The 23,909-nt window shown below is 54.9% G+C and overlaps 9 protein-coding genes across 10 annotated transcripts; 6 read left to right on the forward strand and 3 right to left on the reverse strand.

The window, feature by feature from the left end:
- Window positions 1–215: 215 nt before the first annotated feature.
- On the forward strand, window positions 216–2,964 carry H310_00068 (hypothetical protein; the record flags this gene model as incomplete). Its single annotated transcript, XM_008862689.1, has 9 exons — window positions 216–472; window positions 533–635; window positions 678–801; window positions 847–918; window positions 971–1,042; window positions 1,110–1,817; window positions 1,862–2,056; window positions 2,110–2,786; window positions 2,835–2,964. Exons 1-9 carry the CDS (start codon window positions 343–345, stop codon window positions 2,962–2,964), a joined length of 2,211 nt encoding a protein of 736 aa, XP_008860911.1. The 5' UTR covers window positions 216–342.
- Window positions 2,965–3,198: 234 nt separating this feature from the next.
- On the forward strand, window positions 3,199–6,857 carry H310_00069 (CAMK protein kinase; the record flags this gene model as incomplete). The annotated part of the gene is made up of 17 exons (XM_008862690.1): window positions 3,199–3,296; window positions 3,340–3,470; window positions 3,523–3,685; window positions 3,742–3,888; window positions 3,951–3,999; window positions 4,052–4,222; window positions 4,276–4,317; window positions 4,368–4,481; window positions 4,524–4,604; window positions 4,660–4,818; window positions 4,872–5,018; window positions 5,074–5,142; window positions 5,195–5,245; window positions 5,308–5,482; window positions 5,900–5,985; window positions 6,037–6,234; window positions 6,285–6,857. The coding sequence occupies 17 exons, from the start codon at window positions 3,199–3,201 to the stop codon at window positions 6,855–6,857; spliced, it is 2,454 nt and encodes an 817-aa protein (XP_008860912.1).
- Window positions 6,858–7,034: 177 nt separating this feature from the next.
- Window positions 7,035–9,234, forward strand: H310_00070 (sodium/hydrogen exchanger 3). The gene is made up of 11 exons (XM_008862691.1): window positions 7,035–7,245; window positions 7,295–7,362; window positions 7,413–7,476; window positions 7,527–7,711; window positions 7,761–8,042; window positions 8,096–8,183; window positions 8,260–8,314; window positions 8,362–8,417; window positions 8,470–8,711; window positions 8,767–8,868; window positions 8,932–9,234. Exons 1-11 carry the CDS (start codon window positions 7,074–7,076, stop codon window positions 9,181–9,183), a joined length of 1,566 nt encoding a protein of 521 aa, XP_008860913.1. The 5' UTR covers window positions 7,035–7,073; the 3' UTR covers window positions 9,184–9,234.
- On the reverse strand, window positions 9,175–12,734 carry H310_00071 (hypothetical protein). The gene is made up of 3 exons (XM_008862692.1): window positions 12,248–12,734; window positions 12,086–12,187; window positions 9,175–12,029 (listed from the first exon to the last, which is right to left on the reverse strand). The coding sequence occupies exons 1-3, from the start codon at window positions 12,659–12,661 to the stop codon at window positions 9,264–9,266; spliced, it is 3,282 nt and encodes a 1,093-aa protein (XP_008860914.1). The 5' UTR covers window positions 12,662–12,734; the 3' UTR covers window positions 9,175–9,263.
- Window positions 12,735–15,173: 2,439 nt separating this feature from the next.
- On the reverse strand, window positions 15,174–15,964 carry H310_00072 (hypothetical protein). Its single transcript, XM_008862693.1, has one exon. The coding sequence runs from the start codon at window positions 15,840–15,842 to the stop codon at window positions 15,288–15,290; it is 555 nt and encodes a 184-aa protein (XP_008860915.1). The 5' UTR covers window positions 15,843–15,964; the 3' UTR covers window positions 15,174–15,287.
- A 427-nt stretch (window positions 15,965–16,391) lies between these two features.
- H310_00073 (hypothetical protein) lies at window positions 16,392–17,689 on the forward strand. The gene has a single exon (XM_008862694.1). The coding sequence runs from the start codon at window positions 16,422–16,424 to the stop codon at window positions 17,493–17,495; it is 1,074 nt and encodes a 357-aa protein (XP_008860916.1). The 5' UTR covers window positions 16,392–16,421; the 3' UTR covers window positions 17,496–17,689.
- Window positions 17,690–17,849: 160 nt separating this feature from the next.
- Window positions 17,850–21,005, forward strand: H310_00074. 2 transcript variants are annotated; one of them, XM_008862695.1, is made up of 14 exons: window positions 17,850–18,307; window positions 18,401–18,483; window positions 18,536–18,645; window positions 18,711–18,863; window positions 18,926–19,018; window positions 19,064–19,206; window positions 19,343–19,401; window positions 19,504–19,588; window positions 19,642–19,694; window positions 19,740–19,880; window positions 19,924–20,234; window positions 20,289–20,383; window positions 20,438–20,807; window positions 20,870–21,005. In XM_008862695.1, the coding sequence occupies exons 1-14, from the start codon at window positions 17,883–17,885 to the stop codon at window positions 20,930–20,932; spliced, it is 2,184 nt and encodes a 727-aa protein (XP_008860917.1). In that variant the 5' UTR covers window positions 17,850–17,882; the 3' UTR covers window positions 20,933–21,005. The 2 variants fall into 2 exon arrangements, with proteins under 2 accessions (XP_008860917.1, XP_008860918.1); XM_008862696.1 differs by having other exon boundaries at window positions 17,850–18,483.
- A 29-nt stretch (window positions 21,006–21,034) lies between these two features.
- H310_00075 (hypothetical protein) lies at window positions 21,035–22,055 on the forward strand. Its single transcript, XM_008862697.1, has 3 exons — window positions 21,035–21,276; window positions 21,339–21,894; window positions 21,946–22,055. The coding sequence occupies exons 1-3, from the start codon at window positions 21,107–21,109 to the stop codon at window positions 22,003–22,005; spliced, it is 786 nt and encodes a 261-aa protein (XP_008860919.1). The 5' UTR covers window positions 21,035–21,106; the 3' UTR covers window positions 22,006–22,055.
- On the reverse strand, window positions 22,019–23,478 carry H310_00076 (dimethyladenosine transferase). The gene is made up of 6 exons (XM_008862698.1): window positions 23,191–23,478; window positions 22,877–23,139; window positions 22,712–22,818; window positions 22,520–22,581; window positions 22,221–22,441; window positions 22,019–22,171 (listed from the first exon to the last, which is right to left on the reverse strand). Exons 1-6 carry the CDS (start codon window positions 23,464–23,466, stop codon window positions 22,102–22,104), a joined length of 999 nt encoding a protein of 332 aa, XP_008860920.1. The 5' UTR covers window positions 23,467–23,478; the 3' UTR covers window positions 22,019–22,101.
- Between the last annotated feature and the right edge of the window lie 431 nt (window positions 23,479–23,909).

Below are 23,909 nucleotides of genomic sequence, written 5' to 3' on the forward strand. Positions count from 1 at the left end.
CGCTCGTGCATTGTTTGTTCGTAGAACGTCCAGCAGAGGGCGAGTTGTCATGGAGTTGAGGCTAGCGTCGTACAGTGTGGCTGGAGTTGGCGCGTGGTCTGCAAATCGTCCACACTACCTAGAGACACCACGACGATGAACCTCAGTTGCGCTGTCCTTGTGCGCCTTCCTGCGGTGCAAACCCTTCTGCCCGCTGAAACAGCGCAGATATCACGTACCAACGCGTTATGTGGGCAAGACCTGCTGGGTGAGTCCATGGACATCTCTGTGAAGTTACCACAAAAACTGTCGTTTTGCTGATGTTTCAGATTTCGTTACACTGGCCTTCCCACTCGATGTGGAATGAGTGAAAGTAGCGACACCGCCAATGCGACAAAGAGCGTCAAGGCCAAGAACCCTTTGATTCCAACTGACGCGCACGTCGCCGACTACAAGCAGCCTCGGCCTTCCCCAGTTGGCCCTCACCACACAGGTCACTTCTAACGTTATTATTCCCTTCGCGACCGATCCTGTCGTGAATGACTTTGCTCAGGAGAGCCTCCATCGGACGTATCACCTGCTGTCGTCCTCCGCGACGAAGCGTCGACCTCGCCCTTGAACTTGCGGTTCAGCTTCAACTTTGACGAGCGAAACGAGTAAGGTGAATATGCTTGCGACGCTTCGTCACACTTTGTTAGACTCTCCATCACGCACAATATCGACTTGCACGTCCCGCCATTGTGGGCCAGCGATGCGCATACATCTCTCGATTCTGTCGGCGCGGGTAGACCACCAACGCCCGATGGCACCCTGGAATGCGCAGTATGCGGCCCTACATAAGGACTGTTGTGGTTCATGCAAGAATAGGGCGCTGCACGACGTAAACAATTGAAAGAAGGGCGAACGGAGGGATTTGGAAAGCCGGATGTCGGGCCACATGTACGAACGGATTGAAGTGACAGGGTTGTAGCCTTTGTCCATGCCTCTGTAGATCTCAAAGACGGCGCGAGGACCCCCATCAACCGAAAACCCCCTGACGACGCAGGACGGTGCTGCTGCCATAGTCGATATCGCATCGTCAACAGCAAATAAATCTCCCCAAGGAAGGGCAAAGTGTCCCTGCGACACAGACGACGGACGCCACGCAAACTACCTCGGCACTGGAGCCACCGCCAGACATACCCCATTCGCCTTTGTTGGAAGCGCCGCACGACCATTCAAGATGTTTGTCTCCCTACGATGTCGATCATGGAAATGGAAAGCAGGATGAAGGAATACGGACTGGAAAGGACGAGGACGTGGCCGACAAGGTCACTGGGGAAGTCGATGCTCCAAAGGAGGCGTCTGTGGTCAAGGCACAGCAGCCGCATTTCATTGATGCTCATGGGACGGAAGCGCCCAAGACAGCCCAGGACCTTGCCACCATAAAGATCGAACTCGACCAACTGACACTTGGCAGCGCCACTCGAGCCGCAGAGTCTGCGGCACCGCTGCAAAAGGTTGAGAAACCGCGCCTTGAATACACAATGGAAAACGTATACCCGAGCAAGTGGGAAGACATTCGGCCGGGTGTGGCGACGTCGACCTTGGCGTCGAAAGTGGCTGTCAAGTCAGAGTTGCCAGCGGCGACGTCAAAGCGAACGAAAGCCTCGATTGCTCGCCGACCAACGCTATCCCACACAGCACCGTCCGCGGTACATACCCCGACAGCCCAACAAGCTCTCGAGCACCAACTCAAAGCAGCGCTCAAGGCAATGCAATCTGAAATGGCCGCGTTGAAAATCCAGCTCCAATGCACTGTGGTTGAACGAGATGGGCTGCAGACGAGATGGGCGCGAGTGAGTGGTGTACCACATGCGAATCCGAACCACTTGAAGCGTAGGCATTGGCAGATCCAGCTGCCTTGACAAGTCAAATCCAAGCGCAGCACGTTCAAGTAGCCACCTCTGTCGCCGAGAGAGATGAATTCGCGCAGCAATGCGCGTCGCTTCAGCAAAGTGTTGTCGCCGCCCAAGCTGAAACCGACTCGCATCGGAAAAAGCTGATGGCGGTTCAAATCGAACTCCATCACGCCAAGGTATGGTGATTTGGTCTTAACCTCATGAAATGATAGCTCACATGCTGTGCAAGGCAAAGTGCAGCGTGGCCGAGGGCAAAGCGGAAGCGCTGACGAAAGGAAAGGCGGAAGCCATGGCGAAGCTCGAGGTCACCAAAGGAACGGTAATGAGGCTGCAATCTAGCGTTGACCATGCCAAGGAGAAAATCCATAAACTTGAAGTCGAAATCGCATCGCTGCGACACAAACGCGCGGCGGATGCGCAAGCGTTAACCCGAACTGTCGACCAAATGCGTCAACATGCCACAATCGCGATGGAGAAGGCGACAGCGCAGTGGACGGCGGAGCTTGCGGCGAAAGATGCGTCCGTGCAGTCTCACGTGGACAAAACGAAGCGACTGGCAGATGATGCGAACGCGATGTTGCATCGTCGAAATCAAGCTCTCGAGGCAAAACTCACCGAGGCCAAGAACCGCATCGCAGTGCTCGAGACTCAAGTGCGCCCTGTGCAGCTCCTAACCAAGCGCGTAAAAGCACTCGAGGCCGTCCACCACGAAAACAAGCGACTGCAGCAGGAACTGACTACAGCGCATCGAGATGCCGCCGCCGCCAAGCACACGCGCTCGAAGACCAAGCCAGCGCAGGATGCATTCGACATCTTGCTGGCATCGCCTACGATACTAAGCAACCAGTCCCAGCACTCCCCATCCAAATCAGCCGACAATGAAGCGTTGAAGAGCGAAGTGGGGAGGTACCAAAACGTGAACTAACATGATCGCTCGAGTTTGCCATGCTGTAGGCTTTTGGAAAAGCTCCGACAACAAGAGCAGCAATTAGTACAGCTACGGGTGCTCCATTCGCAGGAATTGCAAGCCCAAGCAACAATGTTCCAGGCGCACGTGGCTCGAGCCACCTCAGTTTTAAAGTAACACAGTTGAACGCAGCAAGTTTCGACGGCAGGTGGTGTAGGTCAGATCTGGAGTCGCCCGCTCCCCACTTTCCATTCCTTCCATCACGAACACAGGCACATTAAACGTACAGCACATAAGCCATGGATGCACGAACTTGCTGTAGCGTCATCGTAAGTACTGAATGAGGCAACGGCGTAGATGTGACATCGAGGGAAGGGAACCCCCGATGCCAAATTTAGCTCAGGCAATACCATGTCCGATGCCCCTCGCCCCCTTCACCAGCTGCTTCACACGACCCACGAGTACTCCAGCCGCGCCCAACACGATGGGACGTGTCAAGCCTTATCGCGGTAGGCCATTCCTGTGCCAGGTGGAAATGAACGGGGTCGCCAGGTATGGCCAACTTTTGCTGCTGAACAATCAGGTGGAAGAGGCTTCGCGATACTTTGACGCGTCCTTTGCGCACTGCCCCCACCACTCCGACGAGAACCTTCGCGGACACGACGCGTGCATCAACACGCTCGGTGTGACGTTTGTCCAGCTTTTACTTCCCTCTTGACCGTCTCCATTGAACAGCGCACTTCGCGTTCTTCGTCGAACAACATCGCCAGAGCCTCGACCAGGCCAAACTTCTCTACGAACGAGTGCTGGCAAACCACCCAGCCCACCCCCATGCCTTGGGCAATTATGCCATGCTGCTGCATAAACTAGACCCCGCCAATTCGGCACTTGTCGACAAGTACGCCACGTCATGCGCTTGCCAGTCCTTACCAACTCACTTGTATCACTATGCAGAGCATACACCAATGCGATTGCCCAGTTCCCGACCCATGGAACCGTGCTATGCAAGTATGCAGGCTGGCTCGTGCAGCAAAACAGGGTCGCTGACGCCGAGCGGTTCTTTGATCAAGCGGCGAAAATGAGCCCCACAAGCCCTGACATGTACCATCCCGACGCCATGCATGAATTGCCAAAGCCAAGCACGATGTGTGTGTGTGTGGTAGCTTGGGGAACGTTGCCACGTTTTTGCATGCAATCAAGCAGGACCACCAGGTGCAACTTGCCCTCGTCGCACAGACCATTCATTCTCTCGTACACACGACAGGCCGCCGACCTCCGATACCGCGAAGCGCTCGATTTGGACCCCCATCACGCAAACAACTTGGGCAACTACGCGTTTTTCCTCGGGTCCGTGTGCCGCAACCCCAAAGAAGCTGAGGTGTACTACAAGCAGTCGCTTACGTGCAATCGCAAGCACGCGAGCAATTGGTTCAATGTGCGGCTTTCAAACGAGACAGTCATGACGATGCGCTTACCATTCGGTCGTAGTACGGCATGCTGCTGTGGCGGGAGCTCCATAACACGGAGGACGTGCGTGCATGCGTACGCACCAGTGGCCGCTGACGCGGTGGGCTCTCTAGGCAGCGCAATGCTTCAAGCACGCGTTGGCACTGGAGCCGCAGCACGCACTGGCTGCGTTGAACTACGCTCGGATGCTCGATGCCGAGTGTGGACAAGCTGCTCTGGCCGATGTCGTACGGCAACTTTTTATTTTCTCGACTTGACGTGCGCTGCAGTACTTTGGACAAGCGATCGCCGCAGACGACCAAAACAGCGACGCTTGCATGGATTATGCGAGCTTTCTCTTCCGGGAACGGGTACTACGAAGCGTTCGCTCGCATTGGATGGCGTTCATGCCATGCGCGGACGTAGCGACCACTTGAAGCCGAACGAATGTACCAGCGAGCACATGTGCTGGCCCCAACCAACACCAAAGCCACGTACAATTTGGCCAAGGTGCTCCTGCTTCACATGGAAAGCCCAAGCTACGACATCAACCGGAGTGCTGCCGACCATCACCAAGTTGAAGGGGTACTCGAACGCGTCTACCAACGAACCCGAGTCGACCTAGTGGACCGACGTAGCTGTTTCAAGATTTGGTGCAGCTCGCGCCCCGACACACGTCGGTCGTGGCAGACATCGCGGCCCACATTGCCAAGATCTTATGTTGCGCCCCTTCCGACGTGTACGACAAAGCGGATTCGGTCCCTGTGCTTTCCGTGAAGGTTTCGGTACGATCTAGGAGGTTGCGCACGGGAAGAAAGGGCCAACGACGGGCGTGACTAGGTTGCCAAGGGTTTGTTCCATGAGGAAGTCGAACACAACGCCGCGAAAGCTGAAGCATGCTACAAGCGAGTAGGTGGCAAACGATCGAAATGTGATGATGGGAGATTCATGGTGGGCACAGGCGCTATTTCTCGACAAGACTGACGCCGACGCCGTGACAGCATACGCCAAGGTTGAATTTGTCCATTGAATTGCATGGTTGGGGTGGACAGTAGCTGAGACTCGTCCTGGTAGTTCCTAGCCCAGGTCAAGCGGGATCGCAAAGGTGCTGACACGGTGATTCGAAGAGCCGTCTCAGCCATCGAGTGCGACGCTGCGGTACAATACACCGACAGCGAACGTCTCGCTGTCAAATTCAAGTTGCTCGCATTGCTTCGAAAGGACTCGATCGTTGCTTGCCGTGACCAAAGTGAGTCGTCACGCCATCCAGGATTGTAAACGATCAACATGTGGAGCCAAAGTTTGGGGCAAGCCTTGAACCAAAACGAGCACTCTTGCCGCCGTGCTCATCTAAATATAACCATCCCCATCGTCCTTGCAATGCTTTTCCATTCTCACCAGTATCCGCTGACCGCAATGAGTATGCGCCAACTGGTTCGTTCGCTGCAGAGAGTCCATGCCACCTACACACGACGGGGGTCCACCACTCGACGCCACCCCGTTCTGGTCAGTATCTCTCGCCATCGCCATCATGGGACACTGTGCGGCGCGCTTGCTGTGGGCATCGTAACTGCGTGGCTAAGTCCAGTCCACAACGACTCCATCGTTCCAACCACCTCAGCACACCAAGGCACGTCGGCTTCATTCGACGACGACTACGACGTAGGAGCTGCACGGACATTAGGCGCTGGGGCATTTGGCACTGTCGTGCGATGCACCCACCGAGCCACCAAGACGCAGGCGGCAGTCAAGGTACCGGTCGAATCGTGATACCAACCACGTCTGGATCCGTCATGGAATTAGATTGTCATGGACTGCTTCGATGAAGCCGAGCGCGAAAAGATCGCCCTCACGTGCGTCGCGGCGGCGGGTGGCCACGTCAACATCGTTCGTCTCAACGAGTTCTACCATCACGGTGGCCACCACTACCTCGTCGTCGACTTTGTTCCAGGGTCGACGCTCTTTGACCATGTGCGGCAGCGCAGCAAACTGACTGAGGAGGTACGTCAACACGCGTAGATGCGTACGGCTGACCTTTCATGCATGGCTAGAGCGTCCGTGACATTCTACGTCAGGTAGTGTCGGCGATTGCCTTCTTGCACGCGTTGGGGATGGTGCATTGCGATCTAAAGCCCGACAACATCATGATTACCCCCGTCGAGGCGTCGGGAGGGGGGCATGCCGTGACATTGATCGACTTTGGCTCAGCTACCATTCCGAATCCGACGTCCAGTACACTGCCTGTCGACGCGACTGTGCTTGCCCAGGCACCTCCGTCTGGGACCAAGTCCTACTCGTCGCCAGAGATGTGTGTTCATGAAAACAGACAAGTCGCGCCTCACGTCGACATGTGGTCCGTTGGGTGCATCCTCTACATCATGCTGTGCGGCCAACATCCATTCGACCCCCGCGGCAACCTCACCGAAGCCCAAGTGACCCACAACATCTTGAACCATCCTGTGACGTTCGACCAACCCATTTGGGCCACGATTTCGCCGTGCATGAAGGAGATTGTAGCAGCTCTGCTGGAGAAGGACCCGGAGAAGCGCATGACAGCCGACATGTTGTCCAAGGAGTTGCGCAAGCTCGACAACGACAACGGAGGCGCTCGTTTTCCTCAGTAACCACGTTAGTAGTGCTTTTTAATCAGTTTCATTGGACATTATTTTTTCCCTGAGCCAATGAAAGCGCTGATATGGACTCCTTTATAACCAATCAACTATCCATATGATACCTGAAACTCCCACAGGAGGGGGTTTCGATCGTTACATGCCCAGTTCCGCAGAGGATTTTTCGCCCCCTCGGCAACGACTTGGACGGACCGCGATCGAAGCAGCACGATGAGCGAACTCACTGCGGGCAACGCCGAAGAAGAGCACTACTATGGCATGAGTAACCAGTACCAGCTCTCGTTCTTCTTCTCGCTCTTCCTCATTGTCCTCATGACGTCGATCGTCGTGAGCAACTACTGTGCTCATCACCTCCACTGGCACTTTCTCCCCGAAGCAGGAGGTACGCCCATCCCTCGAAAAAAGGATATCGTTCATTATGGTGCTTTTAGCGACGATCCTCGTCGGTGCATTGGGCGGTGTGTTGTGTTACGTGTACAACAACAGCATCACGCACTCGGTACTGCCATCCCTACTTGCTCCATCGAGATTCCTCACGACATTGCGCAGCTCATGATTTTTGATCCAAACACATTCTTCATTGCGTTGCTTCCTCCGATCATCTTCAACTCGGGTATGCCCCTTTGTCGACCCTAACGACTGAAGTCTCTCGTCGTTGATCAGGGTACACCATGAAGCGCCGGTACTTTTTTGACAACATCGTGCCCATCGTCACATACGCCGTGGCGGGCACAACCATCTCGAGCGTCACGGTCGGGTTAATCATGTACGCCGTCGGGCAGCTCGCGTTCAGCATCAAGTTGTCGCTCGCTGAGGCGTTGTCGTTCGGTGCACTCATCAGTGCCACGGTAACTTTCCATCACATTTCAATCCGTTTTCGTCATGTTTCTTCACTAGGACACTGTGTCGGTGCTCGCGATCTTCCAAGAACTGCGTGTCGATCCCAAGTTGTTTTACCTCGTCTTTGGGGAGAGTTCGCTGAACGACGCGGTCGCGATCGTGCTGTTCGGGACGTTTTCCAAGTTTATCGGGAACGTGTACTCGTCCGCGTACTTGCCGATTGCGATATTGGACTTTATCTTGATCTTCGTCGGGTCGACGTTGATCGGAATTCTCTTTGGCGTGCTCTCGGCTCTCCTCTTCAAGCACTTTGACTTCAAGGGGTGTTTGTACCACGAAGTACATTGCAACCATGCAGCGATTCGCGCTAGTTTACGATGCTTGACGGGTAGATGGGCGTCTACATGATGTTTGCGTACCTGCCATTCCTCATCGCGGCAATCTTCGACCTGTCCGGTGTCGTCGCGATCTTGTTTACAGGTACAACGGGAACGCTGCGCACGCGATCGTCGCCCGCGACGCCTCGATTGTCCATGGCCTGATCTTGTGCGATTAGGCGTGACGATGAAGCACTACACGAGCAACAACTTAAGCGACGAGGGCAAGGAAATGTGAGTGGACGCGTTTGCAACGACGCATGACGATCGGATCACCGCAGGTGTGGCCGCATGTTCAATGCGATTTCGTATGTGTCGGAAACCACCATCTTCCTCAGTACGTACTCGTGCACTGGTGAGTTGTGCCCGACTCTGACGTGGCTATGAAGATTTGGGGCTCGCTGTGTTTGCACTGCAAGTGGGCTACCACGTCAAGTTTATCGTTTGGGCGCTCGTGGCGTGCTTGGCCGGGCGTGCGGCGTTTGTGTTTCCGCTGTCGTACTTGATCAATTTTCGCCGCGACGAAGAGCGCAAGGTGCCCAAGAACCAGCAGGTCATGATCTGGTTCAGCGGGTTCCGCGGCGCGCTGTGCTTTGCCCTGGCGTTGGAGTGGCCCAACGACAAGCGAAGTGTACGAGTGCCCATGTCTCAGGGTGATTTTGATGGTCCGCATGCGGTCTCTGTAGCAAGTGATCGCGACCACGATGGTCGTCGTGCTTGCGACGCTCTTTGTCGGCGGGGGTCTCACCGTTCCCATGCTCAAGTACTTGAAGATCAAGCAGCTAACGGTACAGCTTGAAAATTCCGCCGTTCGCGTGGCCCCACACACTGACCATTCGACGTGCACACAGCCTGCAGAAGAAATCGAACTCGACCAGAACGTGGTTCCGATCAAACGGATGAAAGCGCTCCAGTTCGACGCCAAGTACTGGGTTCCCTTCTTCACGCACATGCATCCCGACACAGGGTCGTTCCACGGCGCCGACCCGATCCAAGACTCGGAAGAAGACACGTCCAAGGATGCATTGCGCCCCGAGTACGACGACAGCGACGACGGCGACTTTGCCACGATCAACGTCTCGAATTCGTCGGTGCAGCATTGACGAAAGACCCCAGTCGGAAGAGCTCGTCCGCCGTCAATATTACGATTGTTCATGTTGTTTTGAAACTCGCGTGCATGCTACTATGCGACTTGGTTGGCGGCGAATGTCGACGTGGGTGGTCGATACGTCCAAAGCGGCGCCGTCGATTCGATACCGGAGGAGCTGCAGCTCCCTGCGTCGCACGCAACTGTCGGCGCGCCCCACTCGCAATGCGTCTTTAACTTGAATATCTTTTCAAACTCGATCTGAGCGTCGTCGGTGGTGGCGTCGTACGGCCCTTTCAGCGCGCATGCAACCTTTCCGTTGTGGCTGCACCACCGCGTCCACACGTACTGCTCGTGAGTTTCTGGCAGCATGAGCCACTGCAGGATGTACTTTTTGTCGGGAATCGTTCCTTGCTGGAGCTGTACGCCACGGACGAGCCTCGCGGTCGGCTTTCCAAGTGTCGGGTCCACAGTTATGTGGAAGTCAACGTCGTCATTTCTTTCGCGTGGCGTGGTTGTCGACGCAGGTGATGGCTGCACCAAGGGGGCGTCGACCGCTTGATTCGACACTGCGGGCTCTCGCATTTTGTGCATCCTTCTTCGGCATTGCATGCCGCGAAGTCGCGCTTGGACGATGGTGGCAGCCCATTGCCGTTGGAACAGTCGAACAGACATGTGATGCCGCACAGCGCGCTGGACGACAATTGCAGCGGCGTTCCGCTTGGCGGCCACCAAATCCTCTTGGACTTGATTCACGCGATGGAACAAATCTAAACTTGTGCCGCATGGAAGCTGGTCATGCCACGGAAGCCCCACGAGCCAATCCAACCAAGCTTTTACCATGGAAAACTGTGTGCTCGATGGGTCGACGGATTCCAGGGCTGCGATTTCCGCCTCGACCGTCGCCACGACATCGGAAGGCATGCCAGCAGTCTCGAGTTTACTTCGGTAGGTCTGGATCAGGATGGCCATCGATAGTTGTGATGGCAAAACACCGGTCGAAGGAGCCGCGAGGAGCCCAACGACTTGGTCCAAGAGGCGCCGTACACCTGGCAATGCATACCACTGCAGCGACGATTCAAAATACGACTTGGCCAGCGCATACTGTTTGGCTCGCATGCACTTGCGGCCGAGGTCCCTGGCCAAGGCAGCTTCTTGTGCTCGTTCCATGTCTGATTTGGGCTTGGTCTCGTTGGCAACCAACGGATCCGTCACAACGTCAGCTGCAGTCGAATCGCGTACTGTTGATATCGCCGCAGGACCCCCTTGCAAGATTTGCAGGACGGACGTGAGCTGGCACTGCATGTGGTGGATCATGCGCTGCTGAGTGTCGACCGTTCGCCGCAGTTCCTGGGTCACCGCGGCCGCTTCGGTCTTTGCCATGTGCACCACCTGCTGCAAACTCGCTTGCATGCGACTCCATTCGTGTGGCCACGACGCAGCCAGGCTTCGATGGACAGCAACTTCCCGTCGCAAATACAGCACTTCGACATCTCGACGAACGGAATTGGACCGAATGCGGTCCAAAATCAGCGGCGGCGCGCTGTCGTCACCCGACGCCTTTGTGTCCATCATGTTCGCTCCATGGCGTAGCAATTGCTCCACCACATGGAGCTCAGCCTTGACCGCCGCAAGAGTCGACGAGCTGGTCGCGTCGCTTGACACTAGATTCATGCGATCGCAAACATAATGCATGGGGGTCCAACCCTTGTGATCCATAACGTTCACATCGGCTCCGGCAGCCATCAGGTACATGGCGCAGTCCCCATGGCCATACCGACAGGCCACATGCAGCGGAGTTCGCCCGCTCTTGTTGATACCGTTAACGCCATGGAACACGTACTTGCCGCTGGCGTCCGTTGTTGCGGTGGCCGTGAGGAGTACCTCCATGCACTCAGTACTGCCAGCAAAACACGCCATATGCAGCGGTGTGCTACCGCCTTCGTTGACGGCCAGTGTGTGCGCGGCGGCCGACACGAGCTCCTGAACACAGTCGACACTTGGCGCCATGCACGCGTAATGAAGCGGCGTTTGAGAGCCCAAGTCTAGAGCATCGACGTGGGCACCAGCGGCGAGGAGGAGCTGCACCGCGGCAACGGATCCGCCGATGCACGCGTGGTGCAGCGCTGACACGTTGTACGCGTCAGCCAGTCGAGGGGAGTTGGAGGATGATCCGGGTTGACTTAGAAGGGACTGCAGATTCGAAGTATTGCCGCTGCGAGCGGCCTGCAACAGTGGCGGCAATGTAGACTCGGGTGGAGGACTCCACAACGAGTACGCCGTCGAGGGGTTTGCGAGGAGGATGCCTGCGGCCGCGCCTTCTAGGCACACAATGCCCACATTCTCGGGGGAATGGGTCGACACATGCTGGGCTACGGCGTACGGAAGCATCACGGCCGGGATCGCGATGTGGTCGACAGCCATTTGGTCAACACTCATCACGAACGCCGATGTGGGGTTGGCCACGTCATTGTTGGCGACAATGACTGCGATAGCTCCGGCCTGCTGGAGCCTTTCGATCTTTTCAGGGAACGTGCACCCTCCACGTTCGACAAGTGCAATGGCGCCGGCAAACTCTGGTTTGTTGGTCAGCGTGGGATGGGCGGTGCGGGGAGCGGCAGTGACAAGTCGGCTTCGAAAGTACAACTTCTTGCGCTGCCGAAAGCCAAAGTCGGCAAGCGGGGCAAATTGAACGTGATATTCGTCGGCGGACGTCGCGTAGAGAACAAAGGCAAACACTGGTGGGAGCGGGGGAATAGGTAGCGTTGATGCAGCATCCAACGACGAGGAGATACGAGGCGTTTGAGGACATGAAGCGGACGATGGAGCCAAAAAGTGCACGATCTCGGGGTCCTTTGTGTACTACACATGCACCAATCAGTGTCAACGCAGGGCTCGGAAATGGAGTCGCACGGTACCCCTTCCACGCTTCTTTTCACGACGTCTACACCCGCTTGGACAACTTCGTTTGTGTGCTCGACAGTCTTCTTGACGGCTTCGACCCCTGCTTGCAAGAAGGACTACGTCGGCATTGACAAGTCAGCATGTAGCAACTTGCAACAGATCGATCAGAGCCGTACTTTAGGTGGTTCGTGCTTGACTTCTAAGACTGCGTGAATCCCGTCGCGAAGCGACTTGCCCAGAACTTGGCCGACCATGAGCACTGGAATGTCGACGCCATCACCTTCTCGATCAAAAGCTTCTCCCATTCGCACGAGTTCCTCGCTCGAGTTTATGAGAATCATACCAATTGCACCCGCAGCTTGAATGCTTTTCGCTTTGGCGGCGAACGAGCAATCGCCACGCTGGACTGCAGCAATGCGACCTCGCAAAGCGGATGTGTTTTGAATGGACGGAAAAGCTGTTGCAGGGACGACGTGCACCAACGACCCACTGTATGTATGCGGGGCGTGAGCCCCAAACGTCGCGACGGGGGCTGGAATCTGCCGCTTCGCTCCAGCTAGCGTGACGTGGATGTACGCTAGAACTGACATGGACGAAGATGGATTCAAGAGTGCCGAGCGCCCGCCGTCGAGCGTGGTCAAATCTTCCCTTTTTCAAGCGTCCTCGTGTTTCGATCTTTCGAAGACCTTCGTTCGATTGGCTGAATTCTATCCAATTATATTCCACAGGAGGACATTTCACACTTGTGAAGTAAGCAAGAAGCAGAGGAATGCATGGACTTGGTTGTGGGCACAAAGGCAGTGAGTGACAAGTACATGGGCCGCGGTGCCAAGTGCGCCTATGACAGTAATGGAGGAACACTTGGTCAGACTGTATCTCGTTGTGTGCGATGTCCAATGCAGATTGAGCGAGTCTACAAGTCCTTCTCGTTTTGCTCCGTGGTTTCTCCATCTGCTCCAGTATGTCGCCTATGCCGGACGTGGATATGTCGTAGGGCATTGCCATGGTCTTCTTCTCGGTAGGCCCTTGTCGCTGTGATGTGCGCTTGAGCTTGTCCAAGTGCGGAGCGAGTCTCCAGGCCCAGAGGAATAGGTCCAAGTGATAAAGTGATAAGAAGAGGTCGCCCTCCATCCAAAAATCGACGTGGCAATCGACGGGTTGTACCTCTCCGATCGGCAGCATTTATGGTGTCGCGTACACAGTGAATCCCGACAAGTCTTGCCCCATACGTTGCATGAGCTCTTTCAAATCAGTGAGCAGTCAAGGTTATCTATCACATATCGCCAAGATATCACCAGCTCAATCCAAACCACAGCTTGGTGTGTTGAAAACACGTACGATTCAACTTCCCACACAGCAGCAAACGTGCCAGGGACTAAAGTCATCCTTTGGTACAGCGTCCCTTCTTGCACAAGTGCCAACAGATCTCTTGTCCGAGGGCACCTCACGGACCCACGTATCGATTGTTCCAGTACGTTGGATAGATACTGGTATCTCGAATGACCCCCGTTGAGTTCACATCTGCTTGCCCCACCTCCAAGTGGACATATTCGTGATCGCAACTGCCGGCGGCACTCGCCAGAAGACCTGCAAACACTCGTAGCGTAATTTGTTTGATCTCGAAAAATCGGAATTGGCCAGCCAAGCCACACGTGGGTAAAGACGCATCTAGTTGGCGTCACCGTGAAGAACGGCGCACTGCGTGCGAATGTCATAACTGCGCTCCCTGTGCATGGCTTCGCAAAGGGAAGACAGGTCGATACCATGCAACGTCCGCAAGCACGTGTGCTCGGCGCGTGCTGAGGGACGAGGCCGCGGCTTGGCATACAGTGAACAAACGCCAGCGCCGCGCTCCTCTCTTTGTAGAAAGCTCCCTGCACCCAATAGGCGGAGCGCCCGACGAAGCGGTCGAGCCCACTTCGCTGACTATTCGTGCATTGCCTTGGGCACTACATCTTCCATGTCCCTGCATGAATTTGCTGTACACGGCTGACGAGGATGCCACTCGTTTCGTCCACGTCGGGGAGCGCTCCTGCGTGGTCGATAGAGTTGGTTTGTGATCGCGCGACACAAAGCAGGCTGCACCTACATGTCTACCCAAGGCTTAGGTCGCATGGTGCCCAACAGCATGACGACAGCACGGAAAGTCCAAAGAGCTTGTTCACCTTTAACCCAATCACCGCCTCGTGCGCCGCGTTCGCAGCATTTCACTGTCATCGGCACCAATACCATGCCATAATCGTGCAAACAGGCCACGATGTCTCGAAACAGCCAATTCACCACACGTCAAGCGCCTCGGAATGGAACATGATGAGAGTGTGCTAGACTGCCAAGTAGCGAGGTTTCAAGAGCGTGCTTTCCTATTGCCATGCTGGACTACAAAGCAGTACGCCGTTCCGTTTGATTGACTGAGTGTTGTGCGTATCAACACTGGGCCATTGACCTCGACCGCGTGGAGCCATGGTAGCCTCTGCCGTCAGGTGTTTTAGAAAGAGCTCCCCAACGTGTAACTCGTGCACTTCTCGTGAGGTTCCTCGAACAAGACGGAGCAACGTCGATGCAGCAGCGTCATATGGCGCTGCTATGTCGCAATGCTGTTGCGCGCAGCCGACCACAACATACGCCCTCATTTATGTTGCTCGCTGTGGTGGGCTAATCGACCGCAGCCCTGGTTCCCTGTAGGCAAGAGCTCAACAACGGTCCCGTCAACGTGGCCGACACACTCGCCTGTAGTGGCGTGTAACTCACGAGGGAAGCTTCGAAGGCGATCGAACGAAGTGGCCGCACGTGGCCCCTCGCCCCTCCAAGTTGGATTGCCTAATGACTACCGACGTCAGGACGATTCCAGCGATGTTCTTTCCGGATAAACCAAAGTATCCGGTCGTTTTGGTGCAGCGCTGGGGCGCTGCAGCCACCGAGATCGGAGTTATCCGGATATTGCCGCCAAAGTCGTTTCGATTTTGGTGACCAATGGCCCAGTTGAACTAGGTGGCCAATCGCATGGCCCGAATAAATCAATTCGGGCGAAATATGGAACGAAGAAAAGGAATTATCCGGATGACCACATATATCCAAGAGTTCTTCAACTTCCCAGTCAGTTCTCGAAATCATCAAGGAGATCGGTCGTCCCAACGTCGACCGCGCCTTGATACCTATTCCGCACACGATATGCCGCCAACGCACGTCTCGATTGGACGCGCAGCTATGGACCGGGACCTACTTTACGAGGTCTTGCGTGTCTACCTCGAAGGCGAAGAAATGAAGGCCGAGTTTGCACGCACAGGTCTGACCTTGGGTCTTGGCACGATGGAAGAACCGTCGCCGGCTGCCACGTGCAGAGACCGCTGTTGGATGCGAGACACCCTCAATCCTGACGTGCCATACTTTGGCTTCGACAAAGTCGTCGAACGATTGCACGACCCACGTAAGAAACCACCCCAAATGCCACTTCAAACCAACAAGCGGAAGTGCTGGTTCTGCAAAGCCAGACTCGGCTTGACCCCGGTATCGTGCAAGTGCGGCTACACGTTCTGTCAATCTCATCGATACCCTGAAACCCACCACTGTGCCTTTGACTACAAGCGCGAAAACAAACGCAAGCTTGAGCTGCTCAACCCCGCCCTTCGCCCCGACAAGCTCGTGCGCGTCTGAGTGCATCACTTCCATTCGTAGCTCTCGCCATCGTGTGCCACGATCCAACTTCTTCACGACTTCAACGACGACCCCTACCAGCCACAACGACGCAGTGTGGCTGTCCCATTGTCCCTGCATTGCCTTTATTTATTGCCGTGCCCTCCCGCTCTATATTATTGCGAGCAGTGTCTACAAGTGGAATGGACTCTGCCCTTTGTGCCCTATGTGACGCTAATACCACATATCCTGTTATTGCTACAGTGTCCGTTTAGCTTTGGATGGACCTCGACTGACGTGTCCGCGCGAAGTTCGTCACGCTGCTGAGCATTATTGCTAGCTTTTCACATAGCCACATGGCGTTTGACAGTTTTATCACCATGTCGCACCCAAGTTTATCTCCACACGATGCCGCCGTCGCCATCTCTCCCGCCGCCAACCTCGGCAGTGCCAAATGACTGGACTGGTTGTCGGTTTCTCCGCAGTCGCGCGTCGCGCATTTCGATTGGCTGTCGCAAGAGCATCTGACTGAGGACCCCTCCTTTTTCACCAATCAAAACGCTTCAAATATCTGGGATTTAACATCTCGTCCAATCAGGATCGATGCTTCACGTACTCCTCGCCGAATAATCTTCTTGGACGATTATTCGGCGAGGAGTACGTATCCGGACACGCGACAGTCAGTCTTGACTGGTGTTCAAACATCATCGCAATTGCACAATGTTTGCCCGTGTGCTGGCGCGCTCGTCGTGGGCGGCACCAACCCTACTGCGACCTACTGCTACGTCATCATGGATGCTTGGCAGTACCCAAGAACGCTCGATGGCCAAACTGAGTGAGCGTGCGTTGCGCCGCAAGCAGCTCCGTGAAAGCAAGAAGAAGGCGACTCGCATCCCTCCGATCAAGGAAACTTTGCGCAAGCTGTACCTCCGCACGCACCCCGACTTGTTTGGGCAATTCCCGAAAGAACAACACACCAACACCGAATCGTACAAAGAACTCATGGGTATTTTGGACGCGATCTCCAACGTCCGTGGGGAATTTCCACCTGCCAAGACGCTTGCCCTGCCGTTCTACCTGACCACCGGCACACCCGGTCAATTCAAACATGTTACGCTGCATCTCAAAACTACCGGTGGTGCGTGCAACACGCTCATGGAGACACAGCTGGGCAAGTTCTTCGAGGAGTGCGGTTGGGAGCCGTTGTTCGAGTGGAACAAGGGATCCTGGGGGCTCACCACTACGGCGGTGCTTCCACCTGACGACACGTACGAGCGCGAAGAAGCCGTGCCGCAGCGGGCGCCAGAACCGGAGGTCGCACCGGCGTTCCGCGAACAGCCTAAATCGAGCCAGCCTGACGAATCCAAGATGGAAACTCTGCTGCGAGAGCTGAACGATGTCCTGGAAGTGATTGCGGCCGTGCCGTACTTTGCCCACGAAGAAGAGGGCGAATACAAGGACATTTACGAGCTGTACACGACGGAAGACGAAAACGTGGTCAACGGGCTCAAAGAAATCGAGCGCCGTGGGGGGTACAACATCATTCCGTCCACGCACATGATCTGGGAAGGTGAACGCGATGTGGCCAAGTTGATTCAGGGCTTGGATGTGGATTCTGCGCTCATCGTACAACGCATTCTCATGCATGCGATCGCGATCGACAAGAAGGTCGACGACTTTGTCCAAGCCGAGAAGGCCAAGATGGCACGTGGTGAATCGAGCGACGACGAGGAAGACAGCGATGACGAAGATAGCGACAACGTGAAGGAGGCAGAAGCGAAGAGGTCTGAGTAAATGCCATTCAATATTTGGTGGAGGTTGGATGCGCGCGACCCGTGGTCTTGTCTATGAGTTACTCGTGGTAGATGACGAGACCTGCATTCCGAATATGCAGCGAGCTTTTATTCGAACGACGTGCATTCTTTGCGGATTTAAAATACATTCACCCCGGCACAGGTTTGAGGTGCTTGATTCACCCGACGGTGGGCACCAACATGACTTGTGTTTTGTATGCCAATGTAGTTAGATAGTATACAAAAATATAATCCAGTGTGCTTGTCTTAATACAAATTTCAAGTGATTGGGCCTCTATTTTTAACTGTGGCGTTAAAACCTGTGTTGGCCGCGTGCCGTGCAACTCGCGTTATTCAACTTCAAGAAAGGTGGGGGGAGGGGCACGTCATGAGTAGTGTCCGAGACAACGCAGAGGCGACAGCCATGGGACGAGAAGACTTGACCTCGTACAAGCTCACGAACGGGCTCTACATCGACCCGAACGAGAGCGAAGAGGACGACGACAGCCACGGCGGGTCGTCGATTCAACCCCACGGCAACGCCTTCGCCAGAAAAATGTCACGTTCCGTGTCGTCGCCGAACATTGGACCCAAGTCTGTCTTGTCCCCAACGACTCCGCACGTGGTGGCGCCACTCAGGCTGGATGAGCACCCAGACATTGACACAATCGCTCCTTCTGCTGTCGCGTTGAAGATGCAACCTACCAGCCCCATGAACAACCTCCCGGATGCCATCATGGCTGCTTTTAATAAGCTGTCACCTTCGATGATGCCTTTGTCACCCTCCTCCGAGCGAAAGCTCAGTAGCCCCATGTACGTCGGAGATACCAACGTTGTGTACGCGATGTATATTTGAACTCCCCACGTTTTCAACAAGCATGCTTCACGAGCGGTCGATTTCTGCAGATGCCCGCAACGCAGTGTGTACATCAATTCGCCCTTGGCGCCACCTCCATTCGCAAGCTTGACTATCTGCGAAAACTGTAAAGGTACTGATGTCACCCCTCGTCGGTCTGTTTAATGCAAACGTGCGTGGCGCAGTGGAAGTCGGCACCCTGCTCAGCAAGCCCAGGCACCACTGTCGCAACTGCGGAGGGACGTTTTGCCAAGCATGCTCGACCAAATCAAGCGTCATTCCGTACGAAGCTTTGGTACGCTTGAACCAAGTCTATACAGTGTCCACATACACAACTGCATGAAGGCGTGTGCCGTGTAGATGTCCAAGGGAGAGTTTCGAGTGTGCGACTGCTGTTTCCTCAAAATACGAGAGTTCCAAAGCCAGAGCGGCACAACTCAATGCTCGTGGAATGGCCTGAGCCCTCTGGCGGACTCGGCCTTCCTCGCCACGTTTGGTTTCCCAGACGTGCAGGTACGAACGGCCCCTCGTAACGTGCATGGTGAAATATGGTTGACGTGAGGCACATGTTGCAGACTCCCGTTGTGATTGTGAGCTGCTGCTACTTTCCCGATTGCGTGCCGTACTATGGCCACATGTACCTCACCCGGGAGCACGTTTGCTTTTTCGTACGGAGTCCGTGTGAGCAAGGCTGCAAGTGAAAACGATGTTAGGCGTACAAATCGACCCTGGACCCCATTTGCATTCCATATGAAGACGTCGCCGCGGTCGTCAAGCCCGAATTTTACTTTATCAATGCCTTGCAGCTCAAGTCGAGCGACAGGTCGTGGTTCTTTGCCGAATTTAATGGCCACCGGTACGGACGTTCGTCTCATCATCGTCTCCGTTGTAGCTCTGACGCCGGTGGCATTCGCTTCGTTTTGAACTTTGAATGGACATTGCCTGCAACTGCATAACCATAGTGTGACCAGGCTGACCTTGATTCTGGTCAGGGACATGGCGTATAGTCGGCTCGACCAGCTTCTTTCCGCCCATCGACAGCAATACAAAGGTATGCCTGTCTACCACCAGTGCCTCGTTATTTCTTCGCATCTTTTTGCGATGGGGTCGCTACAGCTACTCATGCGTACTGTTGTTGGTATTTTTGACATAGAAAGCGACCACACACCGGAATCGCTGAAGGAAATGGCATCGCAGCGACGCCAATCGTATTTGAATTCGAACCAACGCAAAAACATGTACCCCGCGATCACCACGCACGACGCACTCGATTGAACGCGTCGCTGCGTAGTGTTGTTCGGGAAGATGACGATTTTGTTCCCCTGCCGCCAGATGAAACATTGAGTACCTACTGGTCCCTTTGAGCATTTGGTTTGACCCGGGATGTAGGCAAAATGACGAAAATCCTGGACACTGAGCTACAAAGCGACGTCAATCAATTGTACGACTCGCTCTTTTCCGACGACCATGGCCACGACTTCTACGAGCGCGTGATGGTTTCGACAAAGGACATGGACATTTCGATTGGAGGTGTGCTCCACTAAGACAACATCTCTGATTAAACACATTGTAGCATGGCAACCCATCGCGCAATGCCCTGCAGACGCCATGTCGTCGCTGTGTGTGTCGAAGGAACGGATGACTCATTTCCGCAAGGTCGAGTCCAAGCACCCACCCAAAGTAACGTTTCCAGGCTTGCCGCCCTATGCCGAGTGCACACGATATCAATTGTGTCGCCACGATCAACAGCCGGGTGCACGCGTGTGGACGCGATTTGTGCTGGCCGAGACGCTTCGAATGAAGAAGATTCCGTACGCCGACTACTTTGAGATCGAGACGCGATGGGTGTTTACGCTGGACGGCAACAAGTTTTGCCACGCCGAGGTGATGGACAGTTTGGACCTGCGCGACAACTGATCGACGGTCGTACGTGCGCAGGTCGGGATCATCGTGCACTTTATCAAGTCGACGTGGTTCAACAACCAGATCATTTCGTCGACGATCTCAGAATCCAAAGAAGCGTTTGAAACATGGTAGAGATGACAACGTTTTTTCCACCACCGAGTCGTCTGACGATGGAACACCAGGGCGAACGCTGCAGTTGCGGAACTTCGTCAAAAGGGTTCTGTCGCGGCAGCGACACCCCCCAAGTGCACGGCGGCCACCGATAAATCGTTCGAAACCAAGCCAACGCAACGCACGTCCAATGCTATTGCGTCAGTCACCAACAGCCAACCACAACATGTTGCCACCACCTCTGCCATGTCTTCGTCGGTTTTCAACACGATTGCTCAAGGCGTGCGCCAGCAACCCTTGTGGGCATTTACAATCATGATATGCTTCTACATGCTCTACTCTCTGCATACCGTGCATTCGGCGATGCGACTCGCCCTGCAACGATCGACTCAAGTCGAGGAACGACTTTTTCAGTTGACTTCAGCGACCAGAACAGACGAGGTACCTGCGCATCGGTCCATTCGCTTGCCACATCTCACAACACTCTTTTGAATTCGAACTAGATCGAAGCTGTGGTGGCCACAACCTTGAAACAGCTCCAATTATGCACTTCTCCACGCTCCTAGAGGCTCTGGAGCTATAAAGTCAACCAACATAGACCCGACCGCACGTTTTTTCATGCGGATGGCGCATCACCCACACGATTTTGGCACATTGAGCGGTGAGGTCCAAAAGTCGACAAAACCGCCGTCGCAACGTTGAAACGGCCATCCCAAGAGGCAACCCGCGTCGCCAAAGACATGGACGAATCGGTGTGGGAGTCGATGCTGATGCGGTTCTCGCCGCAACAAATCCTGTGCGCTTCCTTCGCTGGCATTTTCGTACTCACGCTGGCATTTGCGTACGTCGTTGTCGACCCGACTTTGTCCACGCGCCCGTACAAGAACCTGTCGGTCCAATACACTGCTTGGTACGATAACGTGACGCCCGAGATTGCGACACACTGGATGATCACATCGAGTGGTCTCATAGCTTTGACGACTCGACGTACACCCCTCCAAAGGACGACGAGCTCATCAAACGATGCTCGCTGCGCGACATTGACCGAGAAATTCACCTGTCGCAAACCCAAGATACGCACGCAACGTCGTCCCTCCATCGACGTAAGCACGGTATGGCTTGGTTACGCCACGGGACCATCATCACATCATACACATCACGTATGCATCGCCCAGGCACGACGGCGACGCATCCAACATCCTCTCGATCGACGGATGCTTATGTGTGTGATACGTTCAAGAACCGGTCGGCGGACTGTTCGCATCTCCTCAAGCAAGTAGCAGGTATCGACGTTGGAGCTTGGGTTCATGCAGAAAACGTGGCACTCAGTCGTGGAGATGTAGATCGATTCGAAGCAGGAAACGAAGACGAGATCAAAGCTCCCCTCCAGACCATGCACGATATCTTGACCTATTTCAAGGCGCCCCCGACGCGAGATATCAACCAAGTTAGCATCTTTTGCAAAGCGCTCGTCAAGCACGACGGCCTGGACCTGCTCCAAACGCTGGTGCAAACGTCGGCCGACCCTGTAAGCCTCGTCATCTCTGGCATCGACCTAGCTCATACTACGTGCTCGAAGGACGTGCAAGCAATTGCCCAGGCCATCATCGAAGAGGCCGTGCCGTCTATCTGGTGCTAGGCCTCCTGGTCACCTTGTGCTAGGAGCATTGATATATACATGCCGTTCATTCCATCGATCACGGCGGCCGTCTCAATGACTCAGCCACACAAAGGTTCAGTCGTCGAATGTGCCAAACGTGCTCGGGACAAATGTCAGCCCTTCTTTTTCGAGCGCTTCCAAAACTCTATTTTCATCGCCATGTCCATGAGTCGATCATGGCTCTTTCCACGTACGTGACAAACTGGTGGCCAGTCAGCTTCACAGCGCGAGCGTCGAGAAGGTCTAGCGATGCCAGGGTGGCCAGCACGATCTCTTTGGTCACGTCCGCTGGATCCTTCCCGCTCGCGACGTCCTTGGCAATACGCAGGAATGGCGCGGCGAACTTGGATGTGAGCAGCGCGCGAAGAGTTTTGTTTTTGCGCTGAAACGCAATTCGTAAAAAGGTATCGAGGCGCTACGACAGCGACAAGTGTTGATTGCTCAGACATGGATCGTTCACGACAATCCTTTGGACGATGGCTGGGTTGCGTACCGCCAGGTCGTGCACAGGCGGTTGATCATCGTGCAATGTGATCTTAATGACGCGTGAATCCACTAGCCGACAGGTGTCAGTCGAGCCAAGTTCAGTCTCTCCAGCACAACTCTCGACCACAAGCGTTAAGGGGAGCAGTAGAAGCATCAGGGAGCACCCATGACATTGCCAGCAATGCCAGTGTGACAATACCTTTTGGTGGCGGCACGAAATTTTTGCGGGGTACCTTCACCACGGACGTCACTTCGGCCTGGAACGACGTGTTGACGGACAAACGACTATAGTTCTTCGTCCCAGGTCTACATCATGCACGACATGCGGCTTCGTCACGGCGATGACGAAGTGGGTGAACCGTACGTTGCCATGAGGCGCAGGGCGAACTCTTCCTGGACCATGAGGACGGCACCGCGGAAGCGAGGGTGGGGCGACTTGCCAAGTAGCTGACCGACCACTGGCGACGAAATGTTGTACGGAATGTTGGCCACACACATATCAAATTTGGGCAACGACTTCATGGACATCTTGGCGAAATCGCCATGGACAATCTTGAGTCGGGCGGCCGCGATTTCTGCCGCGAAACGCTCTTCCAGCTGCGAGATCATGCGGTGATCGTACTCGACCTGGTTCACAAAACGGATGAGATCCAGACAATCATGGAGCAGCGTTCGTACACATGTAACTCGTTTCGCGATGCCAAGCAGCAGCAACGTGAGATTGCCGGTCCCAGGACCAACTTCTAAAATGTGGTCGGACTTTTGAATTTCCGCCGCGTCGACGATGGATTGCAGCACTGACGTGTTCACCAGAAGATGTTGACCAAGCGACCGCTTCAGCGACGGCGTGTTCTCCACGCGCACAGTGGATACAGTGGCAAAATCGCAAACACTCAGCGCTGGGCGGCGCGCAATCGCGGCGCTGGGCACTCGCAAGCACGATCGAAGCAGCATTGCGATTGCTGCAGTTCAAGCACCAATGAGGTGGTGTGCCTTATTCAGTCTATTTTTCCCATGCGGACACCACTGTATGGGCATCATCGTGTCTTATTTAAGATAATAACCATGCAAGCGAATGTCGCCCCTTCGAGACCTCGCCCTGATCGCAGCTCGCTTCATCTTGGCAACCGGCCAGCACTACACGCGAGTGGAACGACCACGCCATGCAGAACAGCAAAAGTAAAGCTCATGGAGTGTATTCCTTGTCGGCCCAGAATCTGGCGGTGCTGCAGGTCGCGGCAACTTGAATCCACGCAATGACTTTGGCAATCCACACACTCCACTGCATGTGATCACACCGACGTTGTCTTTGACCAAGTCTAGGCGACGCTGGGGTGGCTTCTTGAATGCTACCACGCGAAGCCCGTGGTATGGCGGCTATCGCTCGCACGGCGATG

This window comes from Aphanomyces invadans (assembly GCF_000520115.1).
Source record: "Aphanomyces invadans strain NJM9701 unplaced genomic scaffold supercont1.1, whole genome shotgun sequence".
Lineage (NCBI taxonomy): Eukaryota > Oomycota > Saprolegniomycetes > Saprolegniales > Verrucalvaceae > Aphanomyces > Aphanomyces invadans.